This window comes from Nycticebus coucang, chromosome 13 (assembly GCF_027406575.1).
Source record: "Nycticebus coucang isolate mNycCou1 chromosome 13, mNycCou1.pri, whole genome shotgun sequence".
Classification (NCBI taxonomy): domain Eukaryota; kingdom Metazoa; phylum Chordata; class Mammalia; order Primates; family Lorisidae; genus Nycticebus; species Nycticebus coucang.
Genome location: NC_069792.1, coordinates 56,592,073 through 56,610,757, shown reverse-complemented (window position 1 = coordinate 56,610,757; position 18,685 = coordinate 56,592,073). Strand labels below are relative to the sequence as shown.

At 44.2% G+C, this 18,685-nt stretch overlaps 1 protein-coding gene across 1 annotated transcript in view; it reads left to right on the top strand.

Annotated features, from left to right (window-relative positions):
- The first annotated feature begins 4,319 nt into the window (after positions 1-4,319).
- Positions 4,320-18,685, top strand: part of RAD54B (RAD54 homolog B) — a 130,588-nt gene continuing 116,222 nt past the window's right edge. Inside the window, exons 1-2 of the mRNA XM_053558636.1 lie at positions 4,320-4,441; positions 15,034-15,184. Coding sequence (XP_053414611.1) covers positions 15,050-15,184 — 135 coding nt within the window. The 5' untranslated portion in view covers positions 4,320-4,441; positions 15,034-15,049. The remainder of the gene's footprint in view (positions 4,442-15,033; positions 15,185-18,685) is intronic.

Here is an 18,685-nt window from a genome sequence, read left to right as displayed (position 1 = left end):
TCTTCTTGGGCTATAAAAGTACATTGGATACTTTTTCTTCCATTCTTTTTTTTTTTGAGACAGAGTCTCAAGCTATCGCCCTGGGTAGTGCCATGGTGTCATAGCAACCTCAAACTCCAGGGCTTAAGTGATTCTCTTGCCCTAGCCTCCCAAGCAACTGGGACTACAGGTGCCCACCACAATGCCCGGCTACCTTCTGGTTGTAGTTGTCATTGTGTGGTGGGCCCAGGCTGGATTCGAACCCGCCAGCTTCGGTGCATGTGGCTGGCGCCTTAGCCGCTTGAGCTACAGGCACCAAACCTTTTCTTCCATTCTTGAGATACTTTGTTAAGAAGAATATGTTCCAGCTCCATCCATGTAAACATGAAAGAGGTAAAGTCTCCATCTTTCTTTTTTTTTTTTTTATTGTTGGGGATTCATTGAGGGTACAATAAGCCAGGTTACACTGATTGTCTCCATCTTTCTTTAAGGCTGTATAATATTCCATGGTGTACATATACCACAATTTATTAATCTATTCATGGGTCAATGGGCACTTGGGCTTCTCCCATGACTTAGAAATTATGAATTTGGCTGCAATAAACATTCTGGTACAAATATTTTTGTTATAATGTGATTTTTGGTCTTCTGGGTATATACCTAGTAGAGGTAGAGGAATTGTAGGATCGAATGGCAGGTCTATTTTTAGATCTCTACGTGTTCTCCAAAAATCTTTCCAAAAGGAACGTATTAGTTTGCATTCCCACCAGCAGTGTAGAGGTGTTCCCTTTTCTCCACATCCATGCCAACATCTCTGGTTTAGGGATTTTGTGATGTGGGCTAATCTTACTGGAGTTAGATGAAGTCTCAAAGTAGTTTTTATTTGCATTTCAAGCCCTTGGAATATCTTGCCTGACACTGTGGGCAGAAAGCTCAGACTAACAGCATGATTTATGGTGCAGGCCTAGAGTCGCAGTGTATCACTTTGACCTCTGGAGAAGACTGAGTAACTAAGATTAGCCATGTAGTTGCATTAGGAACTAGCCTCCAATAAAAATCCTTTGCACCAAGGTTCAGTTGTGTTTCCCTGGTTGGCAATACTCTGTATGTTGTTACGTACTGTGATTGGAAGAATTGAGTGCTTGTTTGTACAGCTCTGCTGAGACTGGACAACTGCAAGCTCATACTTCATCTCTCCTACTCTCTGCTCTATGTGCCTTTGATCTTTGCCAATTTTAATATGTGTTCTTTTACCTTAGTAAATTTTAATTGTGTATATAACAGCTTTTCTGAGTTCTATGAGTTCTTCTAGCACTACAGTATCCAAAACTGTTAAGTGGAGTCCAGTCATCTGTCTGAACAGAAGATTCTGTGCTGGTCCTGGTGTGTGAACTTGAATGCCAGTCCTCTTACTCTACTAGGGAGCAGTTGTTAAGCCTTATTGATTTTCACACAACTTTTTTTGTGGGGGGAGCAAAGTCTCACTCTTTCACCCTGGGTAGAGTGCCATGGTATCTTCATAGTTCACAGGAACCTCAAACTCTTGGGCTCAAGTGATCCTCATGCTTCAGCTTCCTCAGTAGTTGAGACTACAGGCTCCTACCACAATGCCCATTTAGTTTTTCTATTTTTAGTAGAGATGGGGTCTTACTCTTGCTCAGACTGGTCTGGACCTCCTAAGCTCAAGCAATCCACTTGTTTCAGCCTCCCAGAGTGCTATGATTACAGGCATGAGCCCTTGTGGCAAGCCTTCTCACACAACTCTTTATTCAACAAGTACTTACCGAGCGCATTCTATGAGACTGATAATATACTAGATACTTGGGTACAGAAGAGGATAAAACAAAGATCCTGTCCTGATGTAGTTGCATTCTGAGAGGAATAGAAAGAAAATAAATGTGTTAGGGAATGGCAAGTGTTATGAAACACCATGAAGCTGGATAAGGAAGACAGAGTATGAGACAATAGAGTAAAAAGCAGTTAGACAAGACCTCCTTGACAGGTGACACATAAGTAATGATTTGGACGAAGTGAGGGAGGAAATCAGGTGCAAATTTGGAAGAGGACTGTCCTAGGCCACTTTAGCTAAATCTGTTTAAGATTTTTTGAACTTCCCACATGACATTTAAGGTAAGTGGCAGACATCCTGAGAGCTGTTTTCTTTCTTGGTCACCCTTACTCTGTGTTCTTACCTGAAGAAAGGGGTGGTGTGGTTTACTAGGGTGCCCAAGTTTGGCAGGCTTCCACGTCTTGTAACTCTGGCCCTTGGTAGCCTCCAGAAGCTCAACCCAATCTACGAATTGCCTATTTATGACCAGAAAAAGTCCCCAGGGTCAAAACTCCTTAAGCACATTTTTTCCTTTTTACTAAATATACTGTAAAATTACTCTTTTAAATGACTGTATGTGTGTACATTCCTATCAGCAGTGGAAGAGTTCCTCCTGCAGACTGTCATGGCCTAGCACTTTGATGGTGGTCAGTAAATACCCATTGAATGTCACTTCACTGCTTAAAATCCTTAAATGCAGGGGCAATGCCTGTGGCTCAATGAGTAGGACCTGGGGCCCATATACCGAAGGTGGCAGGTTCAAACCCGGCCCGGCCAAACTGCCGCAAAAAAAATAGCTGGGCGTTGTGACAGGCACATGTAGTCCCAGCTACTCTGGAGGCTGAGGCAAAAGCAAGAGAATCGCCTAAGTGAGCTGTGACACCACAGCACTCTACCGAGAGTGACAAAGTTGAGACTTTGTCTCTACAAAAAAAAAAAAAAGAAGAAAAGAAAAATCCTTAAATACTTTTCCAATTCCAGGGCGGCGCCTGTGGCTCAGTCAGTAAGGTGCCGGCCCCATATACGGAGGGTGGCGGGTTCAAACCCGGTCCGGCTGAACTGCAATCAAAAAATAGCCAGGCGTTGTGGCGGGCGCCTGTAGTCCCAGCTACTCCGGAGGCTGAGGCAGGAGAATAGCTTGGGCCCAGGAGTTGAAGGTTGCTGTGAGCTGTATGATGCCATGGCACTCTACTAAGGGCCATAAAGTGAAACTCTGTCTCTACAAAAAAAATACTTTTCCAATTTCAGAGGAGGCTCCCCCTTTTTAAGAGTCCAATAATCATTTATTTATTTTTTTGAGACAAAGCCTCAAGCTGTTGCCCTGGGTAGAGCGCCGTAGCATTACATCTCACAGCAACCTCCAACTCCTGCGCTAAGTGAGTCTCCTGCCTCTGCCTCCCAAGCAGCTGGGACTACAGGCGCCTGCCACACGCCGGGCTATTTTTTGGTTGCAGCCGTCATAGTTGTTTGGCAAGCTCGGGCTGGATTTGAACCCACCAGCTCAGGTGTATGTGGCTGGCGCCTTAGCCGCTTGAGCCACAGGCGCTGAGCCTAATCATTTATTTTTATATTCCCAGAATCTAACACAGGGTCTGAAAATTATGGTAGAACCTCTGTAATTTGACCATCCAAAAGATGGTAACAAACTGGCAAAATATAGAGGTGGTCACCATAAGAAACTAGGCCTACTGTATTGACATATGCCTGTGAGGCATGCCAGTCTATGAAAATTAGGTCAGCTTACGCAGGTGGTCAATGTAGGGAGGTGGTCAACTATGGAGTTTCTACTGTATCTTACAGACAACATTAAATCAATTTTTTAAAAAGAATGAATGAGGGCGGCGCCTGTGGCTCAGTCGGTAAGGCGCCGGCCCCATATACCGAGGGTGGCGGGTTCAAGCCCGGCTCCGGCCAAACTGCAACCAAAAAATAGCCGGGCATTGTGGCGGGCGCCTGTAGTCCCAGCTACTCCGGAGGCTGACGCAAGAGAATCGCTTAAGCCCAGGAGCTGGAGGTTGCTGTGAGCTGTGTGAGGCCACGGCACTCTACCGAGGGCCATAAAGTGAGACTCTGTCTCTACAAAAAAAAAAAAAAAAAAATGAATGAAAGAATAATGTGCACCTCTGTAATTCACATATTTTAATTATGTGCACACACCTAGTAATAACCCATGTATTAGTTGTCCACGTAAATGGTGAGGTCTGTAGTCTCAGCATTTACATCAGTGTCTGACTGTAGGTACCAAAATAATTTAAAAAACGTTTTCTTTTGACGCAGAGTCTCGTTATGTTGCCAAGCTGGCCTTGAACTTCTGGGCTCAAGTGATCCTGCCGCCTCAGCCATCTAGGTAGCTGGAAAAATCACAGGCGCGCAACACCAACCAGTCTTTACAGTAAGTAATCCAGAGTCAAGTTTGTAAGCCCTGTAGCACATGCGCAGTAATGCTGTAAGGGCGTCTAATCAGTCGGGCTGGACCCGGGCATCGCAGCCGAGTGATAGAGCGCCGGCGCGGCGTACTCGTCCTCCATTGGCTGCGTGGAGGCGGGAGTCTTGAGTTTCCGAGCTGGTGAGGAATTCTGTATCTGCTCGCGGTTTTTCTTCTCTGGACCAGCGATTTCTGTCACGTTTTCGCGGGTGTGTCAGTGGAGGGGAACGCTCGGGAGGACGGCTTGTGGGCTCGTCAGAGTAGGGAGTGGCGCTGGAACAGGCCTCCAAGGGGGGTGGTGGTGGTAGAAGCGACCCCGGCCGCTTCCTGCGAGTCTGGAGCTAGGATCTGAAGCGCGAAGGACGCCCTGGCTGGGGGCCACTGGGGTGATCTGGAGCGGAGGGCGGGTGGTGCGGGAGGTGGGGGTGTGTTTGCGTGGGAAGGGCCCGGAGAGGTGGCTCCGGATAGTGGCGCCTGGGCGCCCTTTCTTTGGTCCTGTGGCGTTTGGGTGTTTTTTCGTTCTCCTGCACTGTGAAGGCCAGGAGAGGAAGGCTTCACCAGGGCCCTGCAGGTGTCAGTGCAAAAGATGTGTAGGAACTAGCGCCATCCTTAGGGAGTTTTATCGCTTTACGAGTCAGGATTCCCTCCTGCCTCTCCTTAACCTTTTAATTAATTAATAACTTAGGGAAGATTTTCTTTTTTTTTTTTTTGTTTGTGTGTGTGTTTTTTTTGGCCGGGGCTGGGTTTGAACCCGCCACCTCTGGCATATGGGACCGGCGCCCTACTCCTTGAGCCACAGGTGCCGCCCTTAGGGAAGATTTTCTAAGCGGGTATAAATGCTCCTTGATTTATGAGGGAAGTTACCTCCCCATAAACCTGCCCTAAGTTGAAAATACCTGGTCAAGGGCGGCGCCTGTGGCTCAGTGAGTAGGACGCCGGCCCCATATACCGAGGGTGGCGGGTTCAAACCCGGCCTTGGCCAAATTGCAACAAAAAAATAGCCGGGCGTTGTGGCAGGCGCCTGTAGTCCCAACTACTCGGGAGGCTGAGGCAGGAGAATTGCCTAAGCCCAGGAGTTGGAGGTTGCTGTGAGCTGTGTGATGCCACGGCACTCTACCGAGGGCGATAAAGTGAAACTCTGACTCTACAAAAAAAAAAAAAAAAAAAATACCTGGTCAAAAATGCACTTAGAACACCTATTTAATATCACTCCTTAATTTTTTTTTTTTTTTGCAGCTTTTGGCTGGGGCGGGGTTTGAACCCACCACTTCCGGTATATGGGGCCAGCGCCTTACTCCTTTTTTGAGCCACAGGCGCCGCCCATCACTTCTTAATTTGAGCATACCTTAAACATGCTTATAACACATTGGCCTGCAGGTGGGCAAAATAATTCATGGAAAGCCTATTTTATAAAAACGTGTTGGGTATCTCAATGTGATTTATTGAGTATTGTAGTGAAAGTGAAAAACAGAATGGCTGTTTGGGTACCTGAAGTGCAGTTTCTGCTGAATGCATATGGTTTTCTCTACCATGGTTAAGATGAAAAATGGTAAGTCAAGACATCTTAAGTCAGGAACTGTCTGTGTAGCAGGATCACAAAAATAAAAGGGGCAAATAAAGGCACAAAGTGAAGTAATAGTTAGAAGTCGGAAAGCTGAAACGGGGTTCTAGATAGAGTTTTTTTTTTTTTTTTTTGAGACAGAGCCTCAAGCTCTGGGTAGAGTGGGTTGCCCTGGGTAGAGTGCTGTAGCATGACAGCTCACAGCAACCTCTAACTCCTGGGCTAAGTGATTCTCCTGCCTCTGCCTCCCAAGTAGCTGGGTCTACAGGCGCCTGCCACAATGCCCAGCTATTTTTCGGTTACAGCCGTCATTGTTGTTTGGCGGCCAGGCTGGATTCAAACCCACCAGCTTAGGTGTATGTGGCCGGCGCCTTAGCCACTTGAGTCACAGGTGCGCAGCCTCTAGGTATTTTACTTGCATTGTCCCATCCTAGATGTCTGATGGTTGTACATACCACCTCCCTTTCAAAGCCTAAACAAACCCATAGTCATGATCCTGTATGTTGAACTACATCCTTCTCTATCACCCTCACAGGATTTTTATCATGTTTACTCATAGGACCTTATATATTAAACACCCGATTGATAATTATAGATAGTAATATTATAGATAACATTGAGTGCTATGTATCAAGCTTTGTTCAAAGTGTTTAAAATTTTTTTTTTTTTGGAGACAGAGTCTTACTTATCTTCAGTAGAATGCTATGGCATCATCACAGCTCACAGCAACCTCAAACTCCTGGGCTCAAGTGGTCCTCTTGCTTCAGCCTCCCAAGTAGCTGGGATTACAGGTGCCTGCCATAATGCCAGGCTGTTTTTTAGAGATGAGGTCTTGCTCTTGCTCAGGCTGGTCTCAAACTCTTGAGCTCAAGCAGTTCATGCCTTGGCCTCTCAGGATGCTGGGATTACTGTCCTGAGCCACCATACACAGCCTGTTTTAAGTATTTCATTTAATCCTCCCAGCAGTTCTGTGTGTATGATTATGGTACTTCCTTTTATAGATGAAGAAACGAAGAGATTAAACTGTAAGATCACTTGCTGAGAAGCATCAGTGTAATAGAATATATATTAGGCATTTGCCTTCAAAGCTGTATTCTTTTTTTTTTTTTTTTTGAGACAGAGCCTCAAGCTGTCACCCTGGGTAGAGTGCTGTGACATCACAGCTCACAGCAACCTCCAACTCCTGGGCTTAAGCGATTCTCTTACCTCAGCCTCCCAAGTAGCTGGGACTACAGGCGCCTGCTACAACTACCGGCTATTATTTTTTTGTAGTTGTCATGGTTGTTCTGCAGGCCCGGGCTAGATTTGAACCCGCCAGCTCAGGTGTATGTGGCTGGTGGCTGGCACTTTAGCTGCTTGAGCTACAGGCCTCAAGTCTGTATTTTTTTTTTTTTTTTTTGAGACAGAGCCTCGAGCTGTCGCCCTGGGTAGAGTGCTATGGCATCATAGCTCACAGAAACCTCCAACTCCTGGGCTCAAGTGATTCTCCTGCCTCTGCCTCCCAAGTAGCTGGGACTACAGGTGCCTGCCACAACGCCTGGCTATTTTTTGGTTGCAGCCATCATTGGCGTGCCTTGGCTGGATTCGAACCCACCAACTCAGGTGTATGTGGCTGGCGCCTTAGCCGCTTGAGCCACAGCTTTATTCTTTATTACTATAGTCTTTATCACTATACTATATTGCCAGGTACTTCAGGCTATCTGATGTATTACAATTGTCCCTGATTTTGCCATTTTACTTAGAAGAACTGAAGCAGATATGTGTTATACACATCATAGAAGTTGTAGCATCGCAGCATGGCTGCCAAAAGGCTTTGTTCCTAGGGCATGGGAAAAGGGCCCAAGCAGAACTAATTTAAAAATTAATAAGGGTTCTGAGGTATTTAGGGGGAAATGTATTGATTTCTGAAGTATACTTTGGAATGAGTCAACAAATTAGATGGCTTGAAGGATTCCCAAGGTCATATGTAAGTAGCGGAGTTAGGATCCTAGCCAAGGCAGGCTGGATCGCTCTGGGGTCTGTTTTCTTAATCAGTGCTCTGAGCTGCTCACATATGCATTTTCAAATTCATTATCATTATCATTATTATTATGATTATTTTTGAGACAGAGCCTCATTATGTTTCCCTGGGTAAAGTGCCATGGTGTCATAGCTCACAGCAACCTCAAATACCTGGGCTTAAGTGATTCTTTTGCCTCATCTCTTGAATAGCGGGGGCTACAGGTGCCTGGAATAATGTCCGGCTATTTTTGGACACAGGGTCTTGCTCTTGCTCAGGCTGGTCTTGAACTCCTGAGCTCAAGCAATCCGCCCATCTTGGCCTCCCAAAGTGCTAGGATTATACACTGAGCCATCGTGCTTGGCCATTATTGTTATTTGTTATTTTCAAAATAAATGGGATTTATTTAGAAAATTTTAAAGAAAACTTAGAAATCATGTATTCAGTGATTTTAGGGTTTAAGGTGGTGATTTTTCTTTTTTTTTTGTAGTTTTTGCCAGGGCTGGGCTTGAACCTGCCACCTCCGGCATATGGGGCTGGTGCCCTACTCCTTTGAGCCACAGGTACCTCCCTCTTTTTTTTTCTTTTTGAGACAGAGTCTTACTCTGTTGCTCCAGGTTAGCGTGCCGTGGTATCAGCCTAGCTCACAGCAACCTCAGACTTCTGGCTTCAAGTGATCCTCCTGCCTCAGCCTCTCAAGTAGCTGGGACTACAAGCGCCCACTATAATACCTGGCTAATTTTTCTATTTTTAGTAGATACAGGATTTCCCTCTTGCTCAGGCTCGTTGTGAACACCTAAGCTCAAGGGATCCTCCTACCTCAGTCTCCCAGAATGCTAGGATTATAGGCTTGAGTCACTGTGTCTGGCCTACAGTAGTCAATTCTTTTTTTTTTTTTTGGAGACAGAGTCTCACTCTGTTGCCCTGGCTAGAGTGCTGTGGTGTCATAGCTCATAGCAACCTCAAACTCTTGGGCTCAAGCAGTCTCTTGTCTCAGCCTTTCAAGTAGCTGGGATTGTAGGCTCCTACCATGACGCCCAGTTATTTTTTTCTATTTTTAGTAGAGATGGTGTCTCGTTCTTGCTCTGGCTGGTCTTTAACTCCTGAGTTCAGGCGATCCACCCATCTTAGCCTCCCAGAGTGCTAGGATTACAGGTGTGAGCCACTGCACCTGGCCAGCTACTGTATTTTTCTAGTGTTCTTTTATAAAGATGTCAAAATTTTCATAGCTTTATGGGGGGGCTCTGACTAATGTAGAGAATAGAACCTATAACATTTCATGATACAGACGTCATCTTTTTATTAATGCTACTTAGCATTTATTACTTTAAGAAGGTTCATTTGATGAGCTGTAGTCAACTAAAAACCTTTAGGTACTTTTTTTTTTTTTTTTTTAAGACAGAGTCTCATTTTGTTGCCCTTGGTAGAGTGCTGAGGCATCACAACTCACAGCAACCTAAAACTTTTGGGCTCAAGCGCTTCTCATGTCTCAGCCCTCTGAGTAGCTGGGTATTTTTAGAGACAGGGGTCTTACCCTTGCTGAGGGTTGTCTTGAACCTGTGAGCTCAGGCAATCCGCCTGCCTCGGCCTCCCAGAGTGCTGGGATTACAGGTGTGAGCTACTACACCGAGACCTTTTATTGTTTTTTTTTTTTTTTTTAGACAGAGCCTCAAGCTTTTGTCCTGGGTAGAGTGCTGTGGCATCACAGCTCACAGCAACCTCCACCTCCTGGGCTCAAGTGATTCTCCTGCCTCCACCTCCCAAGTAGCTGGGATTACAGGCGCCCGCCACAACGCCCGACTATTTTTTGGTTGCAGCCATTTTGTTTGGTGGGCCTGGGCTGGATTTGAACCTGCCAGTTCAGGTGTATATGGATGGTGCCTTAACTGCTTGAGCTACAGGCGCCGAGCCTTATTGTTTGTTTTTATGAGACAAGGTTTCATTCTGTTGCCCAGGCTGGAGTGCAGTGGTGTCATCACTGCAGCCTTAAACTTCTGGGCTCAAGTGATCTTCCTGCTTCACCCGCCTGAGTGGCTGGGACTACAGGCCACATTTTGTGTTTTTTTTTTTTTTTTTTGTAGAGACAGTTTCAGTTTACCGCCCCTTGGTGGAGTGCCGTGGTGTCACACAGCTCACAGCAACCTCCAACTCCTGGGCTTAGGCGATTCTCTTGCCTCAGCCTCCCAAGTAGCTGGGACCACAGGCGCCACCACAACGCCTGGCTATTTTTTGTTGCAGTTTGACCAGGCCGTGTTTGAATCCGCCACCCTCAGTATATGGGGGTGGCGCCTTATCCCCTGAGCCACAAGCACTGCCCACATTTTGTGTTTTTTGTAGAGATGGATTCTTGCTCAGGCCTATCTTGAACTGTTGATCTCTCAAAGTGCTGGAATTACAGGCATGAGCCACAGGGCTTAGCCTAAAAAAGCCTTGTTTTTTACCCAAACTTCCCATCGTTTCATTTGACCATTTAGTAATTGAGTCTAAATGCAGGGTTTAACATTCACCTCATTTTGTAGTTAATTTGTGTCAGTTTGATACTTGTGTCTATTACATATTTAGAGACATGTAATATTCTGTTTACCCATTATAATTAGGAAATGAGTTTAATGAAGTTATTTTGGCATGACTTATTTGGACAGAATCTATTGATTTCTGGTATTGGTCAATAGGGCTCTAGAGTGGTCACAAATTGTCTGTTTCCATAGTTTGCTCTGAGATTAAAGATTATGCTAATAGAGATCTATTTTTTCCTTGAATAAGAAACTGAAGAGTGACTTCCACTACTAATCCTTCAATCTGTGTTACTTGTTAACTTATGTATTCGATAATTTTGAGTATGCTGATACTGAGAAATGTCTAACCATCAGTGATATGGCTTAATTGGCTGAATTTTTTTTCTTGGATACGTAATATAATGTCTAACCATCAATGATATCATGGTTTAATTGGCTGAACTTTTTTCTTGGATTCATAAAATAATACATTTTACAATTGATTGCATTTTAGATTTGATGAAATATGGTAATTAAGGCTGTTCACTGTGGCTCACGCCTGTGGTGGTGGATTGCTTGAGTTCATGAGTTTGAGACTAGCCTGAGCAAAAGTGAGACCTCGTCTCTACTAAAAATAGAAAAACTGAGGCAAGAGGAACGCTTGAGCTCAAGAGTTTGAGGTTACAAATAACTTTAATAGCCGTGTGATCCTTGCTGATAGTTTATCTCATATAATGACGCCACGGCACTCTACGCAGGGTGACAGTTTGAGACTGTCTCAAAAGAAAAAGATATAGTAATTAAAAAAATCTAATTAAGGGGTGGCACCTGTGGCTCAACGGAGTAAGGCGCCAGCCCTATATGCTGGAGGTGGTGGGTTCAAACCCAGCCTCAGCCACAAACTGCAAAAAAAACCCCAAAAACTAATTAAGGACACTTCCTATTATAAAGGTAACATTTTCATTGTAGAAAATTTGAAATGAAAAGAACTCAGAAAAATTTCCAGTTATTCTAACACCAAGAAATAATGTTGGCTCAGTGTCTGTAGCTCAAGTGGCTAAGGCACTAGCCACATACACCAGAGCTGGCGGGTTCGAATCCAGTCTGGGCCTGCCAAACAACAATGACAACTACAACCAAAAAATAGCCAGGGGTTGTGGCAGGCGCCTGTAGTCCTAGCTATTTGGGAGGCTGAGGCAAGAGGATCGCTTAAAACCCAGGATTTGGAGGTTGCTGTGAGCAGTGATGTCACAGCGCTCTACCCAAGTTGACAGCTTGAGACTCTGTCTCAAAAAAAAAAAAAAAAAGAATGTTAATGTCGTGGCATGTTTTTTTTAGTCTTTTTAAAAGATCATATATTATATATTATATACCTACTTTATAGTGGTATAATTTCCAGTGTACAGTTAAATATGTACATTTTGATGAGTTTTGATACACGGAGGTACACACATGCTGTAACCACACTATAGTTTTATATAAATTATTTCTATCCCTTTAAAAGCGTGCCTTCATGCCTCTTTGCTTTGTAGTCTTTTAAAAATATACATGGTATACATTTTATTTCTTTTCTTTTTTTTTTTGAGATGGAGTTTTACTATGTTGCTCTCAGTAGAGTGCTGTAACATCACAGCTCACAGCAACCTCAAACTCTTGGGCTTAAGCTATTCTTTTGCCTCTGCCTCCCAAGTAGCTGGGATTACAGGTGCCTACCCCTGGCTATTTTTTTTTGTTGCAGTTGCTATTGTTTTTTAGCTGGCCTGGGCTGGGTTTGAACCCGCCAGCCTCAAGGTATGTGGCTGGCACCATAACCACTGCTACGGGCACCAAGCCTTTTTTTTTTTTTTTTTTTCTTTTTCTAAATGTTGGAAGGAGGCTGAACATGATTTTTGTTCATTTATCATTTGATTTATCAAAAAACATTTCTCGTGTTATTAAACACCCTTTATTTATTTATTTATTTATTTATTTTTTTGTAGAGACAGAGTCTCACTTTACTGCCCTTGGTAGAGTGCCGTGGTGTCACACGGCTCACAGCAACCTCCAGCTCTTGGGCTTATGTGATTCTCTTGCCTCAGCCTCCCGAGCAGCTGGGACTACAGGCGCCCGCCACAACGCCTGGCTATTTTTTTGTTGCAGTTCGGCTGGGGCTGGGTTTGAACCCACCACCCTCAGCATATGGGGCCAGCGCCCTACTCACTGAGCCACAGGTGCCGCCCTAAACACCCTTTTAAAGTATGATTTTTGGCCAAGTGCTGTGGCTCACAACTGTAATCCTATCACTGTAGGAGGCTGAGGTGGGAGGATCCCTTGAGTTCAGGAGTTTGAAATCAGCCTTCACAAAGTGAGACTCCCTGTCTACTAAAGATAGAATAATTATCTGGTGGTTGTGGCGGGGACCTGTAGTTCCAGTTACATGGGTGGCTGAGGCAGGAGAATTGGTTCAACCTAGGAGTTTGAGGCTGTGAACTAGGCTGATGCCATGGCAGTGTATCCTTGGCAACAAAATGAGACTATGTCTCAAAAATTAAGACACTTTTTTTTTTCATTAACAGCTGTAGGGTCATTCATATAAACAAATACTAGCAGGGGTAGGTGTATCTTACCTACAGTTCTAACTTTTCTAGAGGCTAAGGTAAGACGATCATTTGAGAACAGGAGTTGGAGACCAGCCTGCTCAAGGTATTGAGACCCTGTCTCTTAAAAAACAAAACAAAACAAAACACAAAACCAACCAAATGCCTTCTGTGTATTTGGTACTGGTGATATAGTGATGAATGGAATGTAAGACTTCATGCCTGAGATTACAGCACAGGGTAAATAACAGTGTGATTCATTGCAGTGGGAATATTGCTTGGGTAGTACACACATAGAAAAAGCCTCTAATCCATCCAGAGACAGGTAGATTGCCTGAACTCATAGGTTTGAGACCAGCCTGAGCCAGAGTGAGACCCTGCCTCTAAAAATAGCTGGGGGTTGTGGCAGGTGCCTATAGTCCCAGCTCCTTGGGAGACTTGAGGCAAGAGAATTGCTTGAGCCCAAGAGTTAGAGGTTACTGTGAGCTATGATGCCATGACACTCTACTGAGAGTGACAAAGTGAGACTCTGTCTCACAAAAAAAAAAAGATGATATCATGATTTATCTATAATATCAAAATTGACAAAACATATACCCAAGTTTATATCTATCTATCTATCTACCTATTTTTGAGACAGAGTCTCATTCTCTTGCTCCTGGATAGGGTGCTGTGACCTGTTAGTTCACAGCAACCTCAAACTCTTGGTCTCAAGTGATCCTCTTGGATCCTCTTGGCTCAGCCTCTTGAATAGGTGGGACTACAAGCGTGTGCCACCATACCCAACTAATTAATCTATTTTTAGCAGAGATGGGGTCTCGCTCTTGCTCAGGCTGGTCTTGAACTCCTGTGCTCAAGCAATCCACCTGCCTTGGCCTCCCAGAGTGCTAGAATTACAGGTGTGAGCCATGGTGCCTGGCCCTATTTATTTATTTTTTGAGACTGAGTCTTATTTTGTTGCCTTGAGTAGAGTGTGTGGTGTCATCATAGCTCACGGCAACCTCAAACTCTTGGGCTCAAGAAATACTCTTGCCTCAGCCTCCTGAGTAGCTGGGACTATAGGCACTTGCTACAACACATAGCTAGTTTTTCTATTTTTAGTAGAGAAAGGGTCACTGTCTTGTTCAGGTTGTTCTCAAATCCCTGAGCTCAAGCAATTCGTACACCTCAACCTCTTAGAGTGCTGGGATTACAGGCCTGCCCTATAAATCTAAAATTCTTATCAACGGTCTTTGATGAAAAATAAAGTTTCACTAGTGGTTAAATTTGTTTTCTAAGGCTTACTACAGGCCCTTTTCTTTTACCTTTTAATTATTATTATTATTGTTATTATTTTTTGAGACAGAGTCTCAATCTGTTGCCCTGGGTAGAGTGCCGTGGTGTCACAGCTCATAGCAACCTCCAACTCTTGGGCTCAAGCGATTCTCTTGCCTCAGCTTCCCAAGTAGCTGGGACCACAGGTGCCTGCCTCATCATCCCACTATTTTTTTTTTTTTTGTTGTTGCAGTTGCCATTGTTGTTTTAGCTGGCCCAAGCTGGGTTCTAACCGGACAGCCTTGGTGTATGTGGTGGACACCCTACCCACTGAGTTACGGGCACCACCACTTTTTAATTATTTTTTAATTAAGAAAATATTTTTGGGGTGGGTGCTGTGGCTCATGCCTGTACTCTCAGCACTCTGGGAAACTGAGGCAGGTGGATTGCCTGAGCTCAAGAGTTCAAGAGAAACCTGAGCAAAACAAGACCCCCGTCTACTAAAAACAGAAAAACTAGCTGGGTTGTTGTGGCAGGTGCCTTGTAGTCCCAGCTACTTGGGAGGCTGAGATAATAGGATCACTTTAGCCCAAGAGTTTGAGTTCTGTGAGCTAGGACACCATGGCACTCCATCCAGGGTAACAGGGTAGGACTCTATTTCAAAATAAATAAATTAAAAAAAAAATAAAATATTTTGAGACAGGGTCTTACCCTGTTGCCCAGGCTGATCTTGAATGCTTAGCCTCAAGGGATCCTCCTATCTCAGCCTTCTAAGTATCTGGGACTATAGGAGTGTACCACCTTGCCCCTATTATCTCTTTAAAAATACATCCTAGTTGTATTAATTTTCTATTTTTATTTTTGGGGCTGAATTTAGGTAGACTCAATGGTGATTTCTGTTCTGGGCATTTTTCAGATCACTACTGCTGAATATGAGACGATCTGCAGCACCAAGTCAGTTGCAGGGTAACACCTTCAAGAAACTAAAATTTATACCACCAGGAAGAAGTAAATCAAGTCTCAATGAAGAGATTATAAGCCAGAGTCTGGATAGAAAATTATTTGAGGTAAAAAAAAAAAGACTCAATATAGAAAAACATTTTTTTAAAATGTCGTTTAAAGAGTTAACAGTACTTATTTCTTATAGGAATTTTTAGTATCTCTGATCATGTCTTCCAAAGACCATAGAAATAAAGATTATGTAATATATATATATATATTTTTTTTTTTTTTTTTTTCTGTAGAGACAGTTTCACTTTATTGCCCTGGGTAGGGCGTCACATGGCTCACAGCAACCTCCAACTCCTAGGCTTAGGCGATTCTCCTGCCTCAGCCTCCTGAGTAGCTGGGACTACAGGTGCCTGCCACAACGCCCGGCTATTTTTTTGTTGCAGTTTGGCCTGGGCTGGGTTTGAATCCGCCAACTTCGGTATAGGGGGCCGGCGCCCTGCTCACTGAGCCATAGGCGCCGCCCTATATATATATATTGTTTAGAGACAGAGTCTCACCTTATCACTCTCGGTAGAGTGCTGTGGCGTCACAGCTCACAGCAACCTCCAACTCCTGGGCTAAGGTGATTCTCTTGCCTCTGCCTCCCCAGTAGCTGTGACTATAGGTACCTGTCACAACACCTGGCTATTTTTTTGTTGGAGTTTGGCTGGGGCTAGGTTTGAACCCGCCACCCTTGGTATATGGGGCCAGTGCCTTACCCACTGAGCTAGAGGCACTGCCCAGATTATGTAATTTTTTACAAAACTAATGACATGCAGGTGGGTCTATAAAATACACTTTTGGTAACAGTAAATAAATAACATTTAAGGGAAGGAGTGAAAATTCTTTTAAAAATTCTGATCCGTGTTCTTTTTTAAAGTTACTGCATAAATAGTGAAGACTTCTTTTTTTTTTTAGAGATAAAGTCTCACTTTGTCACCCTCGGTAGAGTGCTATAGCGTCACAGCTCACAGCAACCTCCAGCTCTTGGGCTTCGGCGATTCTTTTGTCTCAGCCTCCTGAGACTATAGGCACCCGCCACAACACCTAATTTTTTGTTGCAGTTTGGCCGGGGCCAGGTTTGAACCCACTACCCTCAGTATATGGGGCCAGCACCCTACTCATTGAGCCACAGGCGCCGCCTGTGAAGACTTCTTTAGATAAGATTATTTAAAGAGAATACGTGTAATACTGATTTGTATCACTATTCCAAACATTTCTTTTAATTTGTGTCTATAAAATTGAACTTTGGAGGTATTGGGATTGGAGATAGAGTAGAAGGCAAATAAAAAAGAACACAAATGTATTATCACTGATCTGTACACTTAAAAGTGGTAAAGATGGTAAATTATACATATATTTTGCCTCAATAAAAAATAAAAAAAAATCCAGTATATATATATATATTTTTTTTTTTGAGACAGAATCTTGCTTTGTTACCCCTACCTAGAGTGCAGTGGCAGCATTATAGCTCACTGCAATCTTGAGCTTCTGAGTTTAAGCAATCCTCCTGCTGCAGCCTCCTGAGTAGTTGCGACTACAGACATGCAGCATACCACCTGGCTATTTTTTCTTTTTTTTTGTAGTGATGGGGTCTTGTTCTTGCTCAACTGGTCTTGAACTTCTGTCTTTAAGTGATCCTCTTGCCTTGGCCTCCCTAAGTGCTCGCATTACCGGAGTGAGCTACTGTGTCCAGACTCTTTATAAAACATATAACATAAAATCTGCCATCTTACCATTTTTTTTTATTATTATTATTTTTTTTTTTGTAGAGACAGAGTTTCACTTTATGGCCCTCGGTAGAGTGCCATGGCCTCACACAGCTCACAGCAACCTCCAACTCCTGGGCTTAAGTGATTCTCTTGCCTCAGCCTCCCGAGTAGCTGGGACTATAGGCGCCCGCCACAACGCCCGGCTATTTTTTTTTTTTTTTTTTTTGGTTGCAGTTCAGCCGGGGCCGGGCTTGAACCCACCACCCTCGGTATATGGGGCTGGCGCCTTACCGATTTTAAGTGTACAGTTAAGTGGCATTAATTACTATTAATTACTTTCACACTTTTGTGCAACTATCCCACGTCTGCTTTGAAAACCTTTTCATTACTTCATATAAAAACTCTGTACCAGGCTTGGCGCCTGTGGCTTTAGAGGCTAAGGTGCCAGCCACATACACCAGAGCTGGCAGGTTCAAATCCAGTCCGGGCCTGCCAAACAGCAATGACAACTGCAACCAAAAAATGGCCAGGCGTTGTGGCGGGCACCTGTAGTCCCAGCTACTTGGGAGGCTGAGGCAAGAGAATCGCTTAAGCCCAGGTGTTGGAGGTTGCTGTGCACTGTGATGCCACGCCACTTTACCCAGGGCGATAGCTGGAGGCTCTGTCTCAAAAACAAATAAACAAACAAACAAACAAAACTGTACCAGGAGTGAGGAACCTGTGGCCTTCTAGATCTTTAAGTGCAGCCTTTTGACTGAATCCAAATTTTATAGTAGAAATCCTTTTATTTTTATTAATACATTACCTTTTATCTTTTTGTTTTTAAAATGAACATGTTTAAAACAATAAAGAATAAAATAAAGTTTCAATGAAGTAATTCTTTCAGATCGACCAGCACAGTTAATATATTAGTAAGCCATAAGGGCTAAATTGATGGCTGTTATGCCCATGATTTAGTTCTAACTTCTACCTCCTGACTGGTGCCACTATTGCAATAGGCTGGTTGGCTAGAGTTTATGGGAGTTATGCCAATCTGTTATTAGCTTTTTTTTTTTTTTTTTTTTTGTAGAGCCAGAGTGTCACTTTATGCCCTCTGGTAGAGTGCCATGGCATGACACAGCTCACAGCAACTTCCAATTCCTGGGCTTAAGCCATTCTCTTGCCTCAGCCTCCCGAGCAGCTGGGACGACAGGAGCCCGCCACCATGCCCAGCCATCTTTGGTTGCAGTTCAGCCGGGGCCGGGTTTGAACCCGCCACCCTCGGCATGTGGGGCCGGCGCCCTACTGACTGAGCCACAGGCGCCGCCCCTGTTATTAGCTTTTGACAGCAGTGCACTGTGTTTCTATTTGAAGTAGAATTTGCGAATGTTGTACAGCTAGACAGTATTTTTTTTTTTATACAGAGCCTCAAGCTGTCGCCCTGGTTAGAGTGCTGTAGCATCACAGCTCACAGCAACCTCCAACTCCTGGGCTAAGCGATTCTCCTGCCTCCGCCTCCCAAGTAGCTGGGACTACAGGCGCCCGCCAAAACACCCGGCTATTTTTTGGTTGCAGCTGTCATTGTTGTTTGGCGGGCCCTGCCTAGATTTGAACCCGCCAGCTCAGGTGTATGTGGCTGGTGCCTTAGCTGCTTGAGCCACAGGTGCCAAGCCTAGTTTTTCTGTTTTTAATAGAGATGGTTTCTCTTGATTAGGCTGATCTCAACCTCCTGAATTCAAGGGATCCACCCTCCTGGGCCTCCCAGAGTGTTAGGATTATAGGTGTGAGCCACTGATCCCAGCTAACTTGAATATTTCTTTGCAAAGTAAAACTAAGTCTATATACGATATTCAGCAAAAAAATCCAAGCGTTTTCAAAATACTTCTT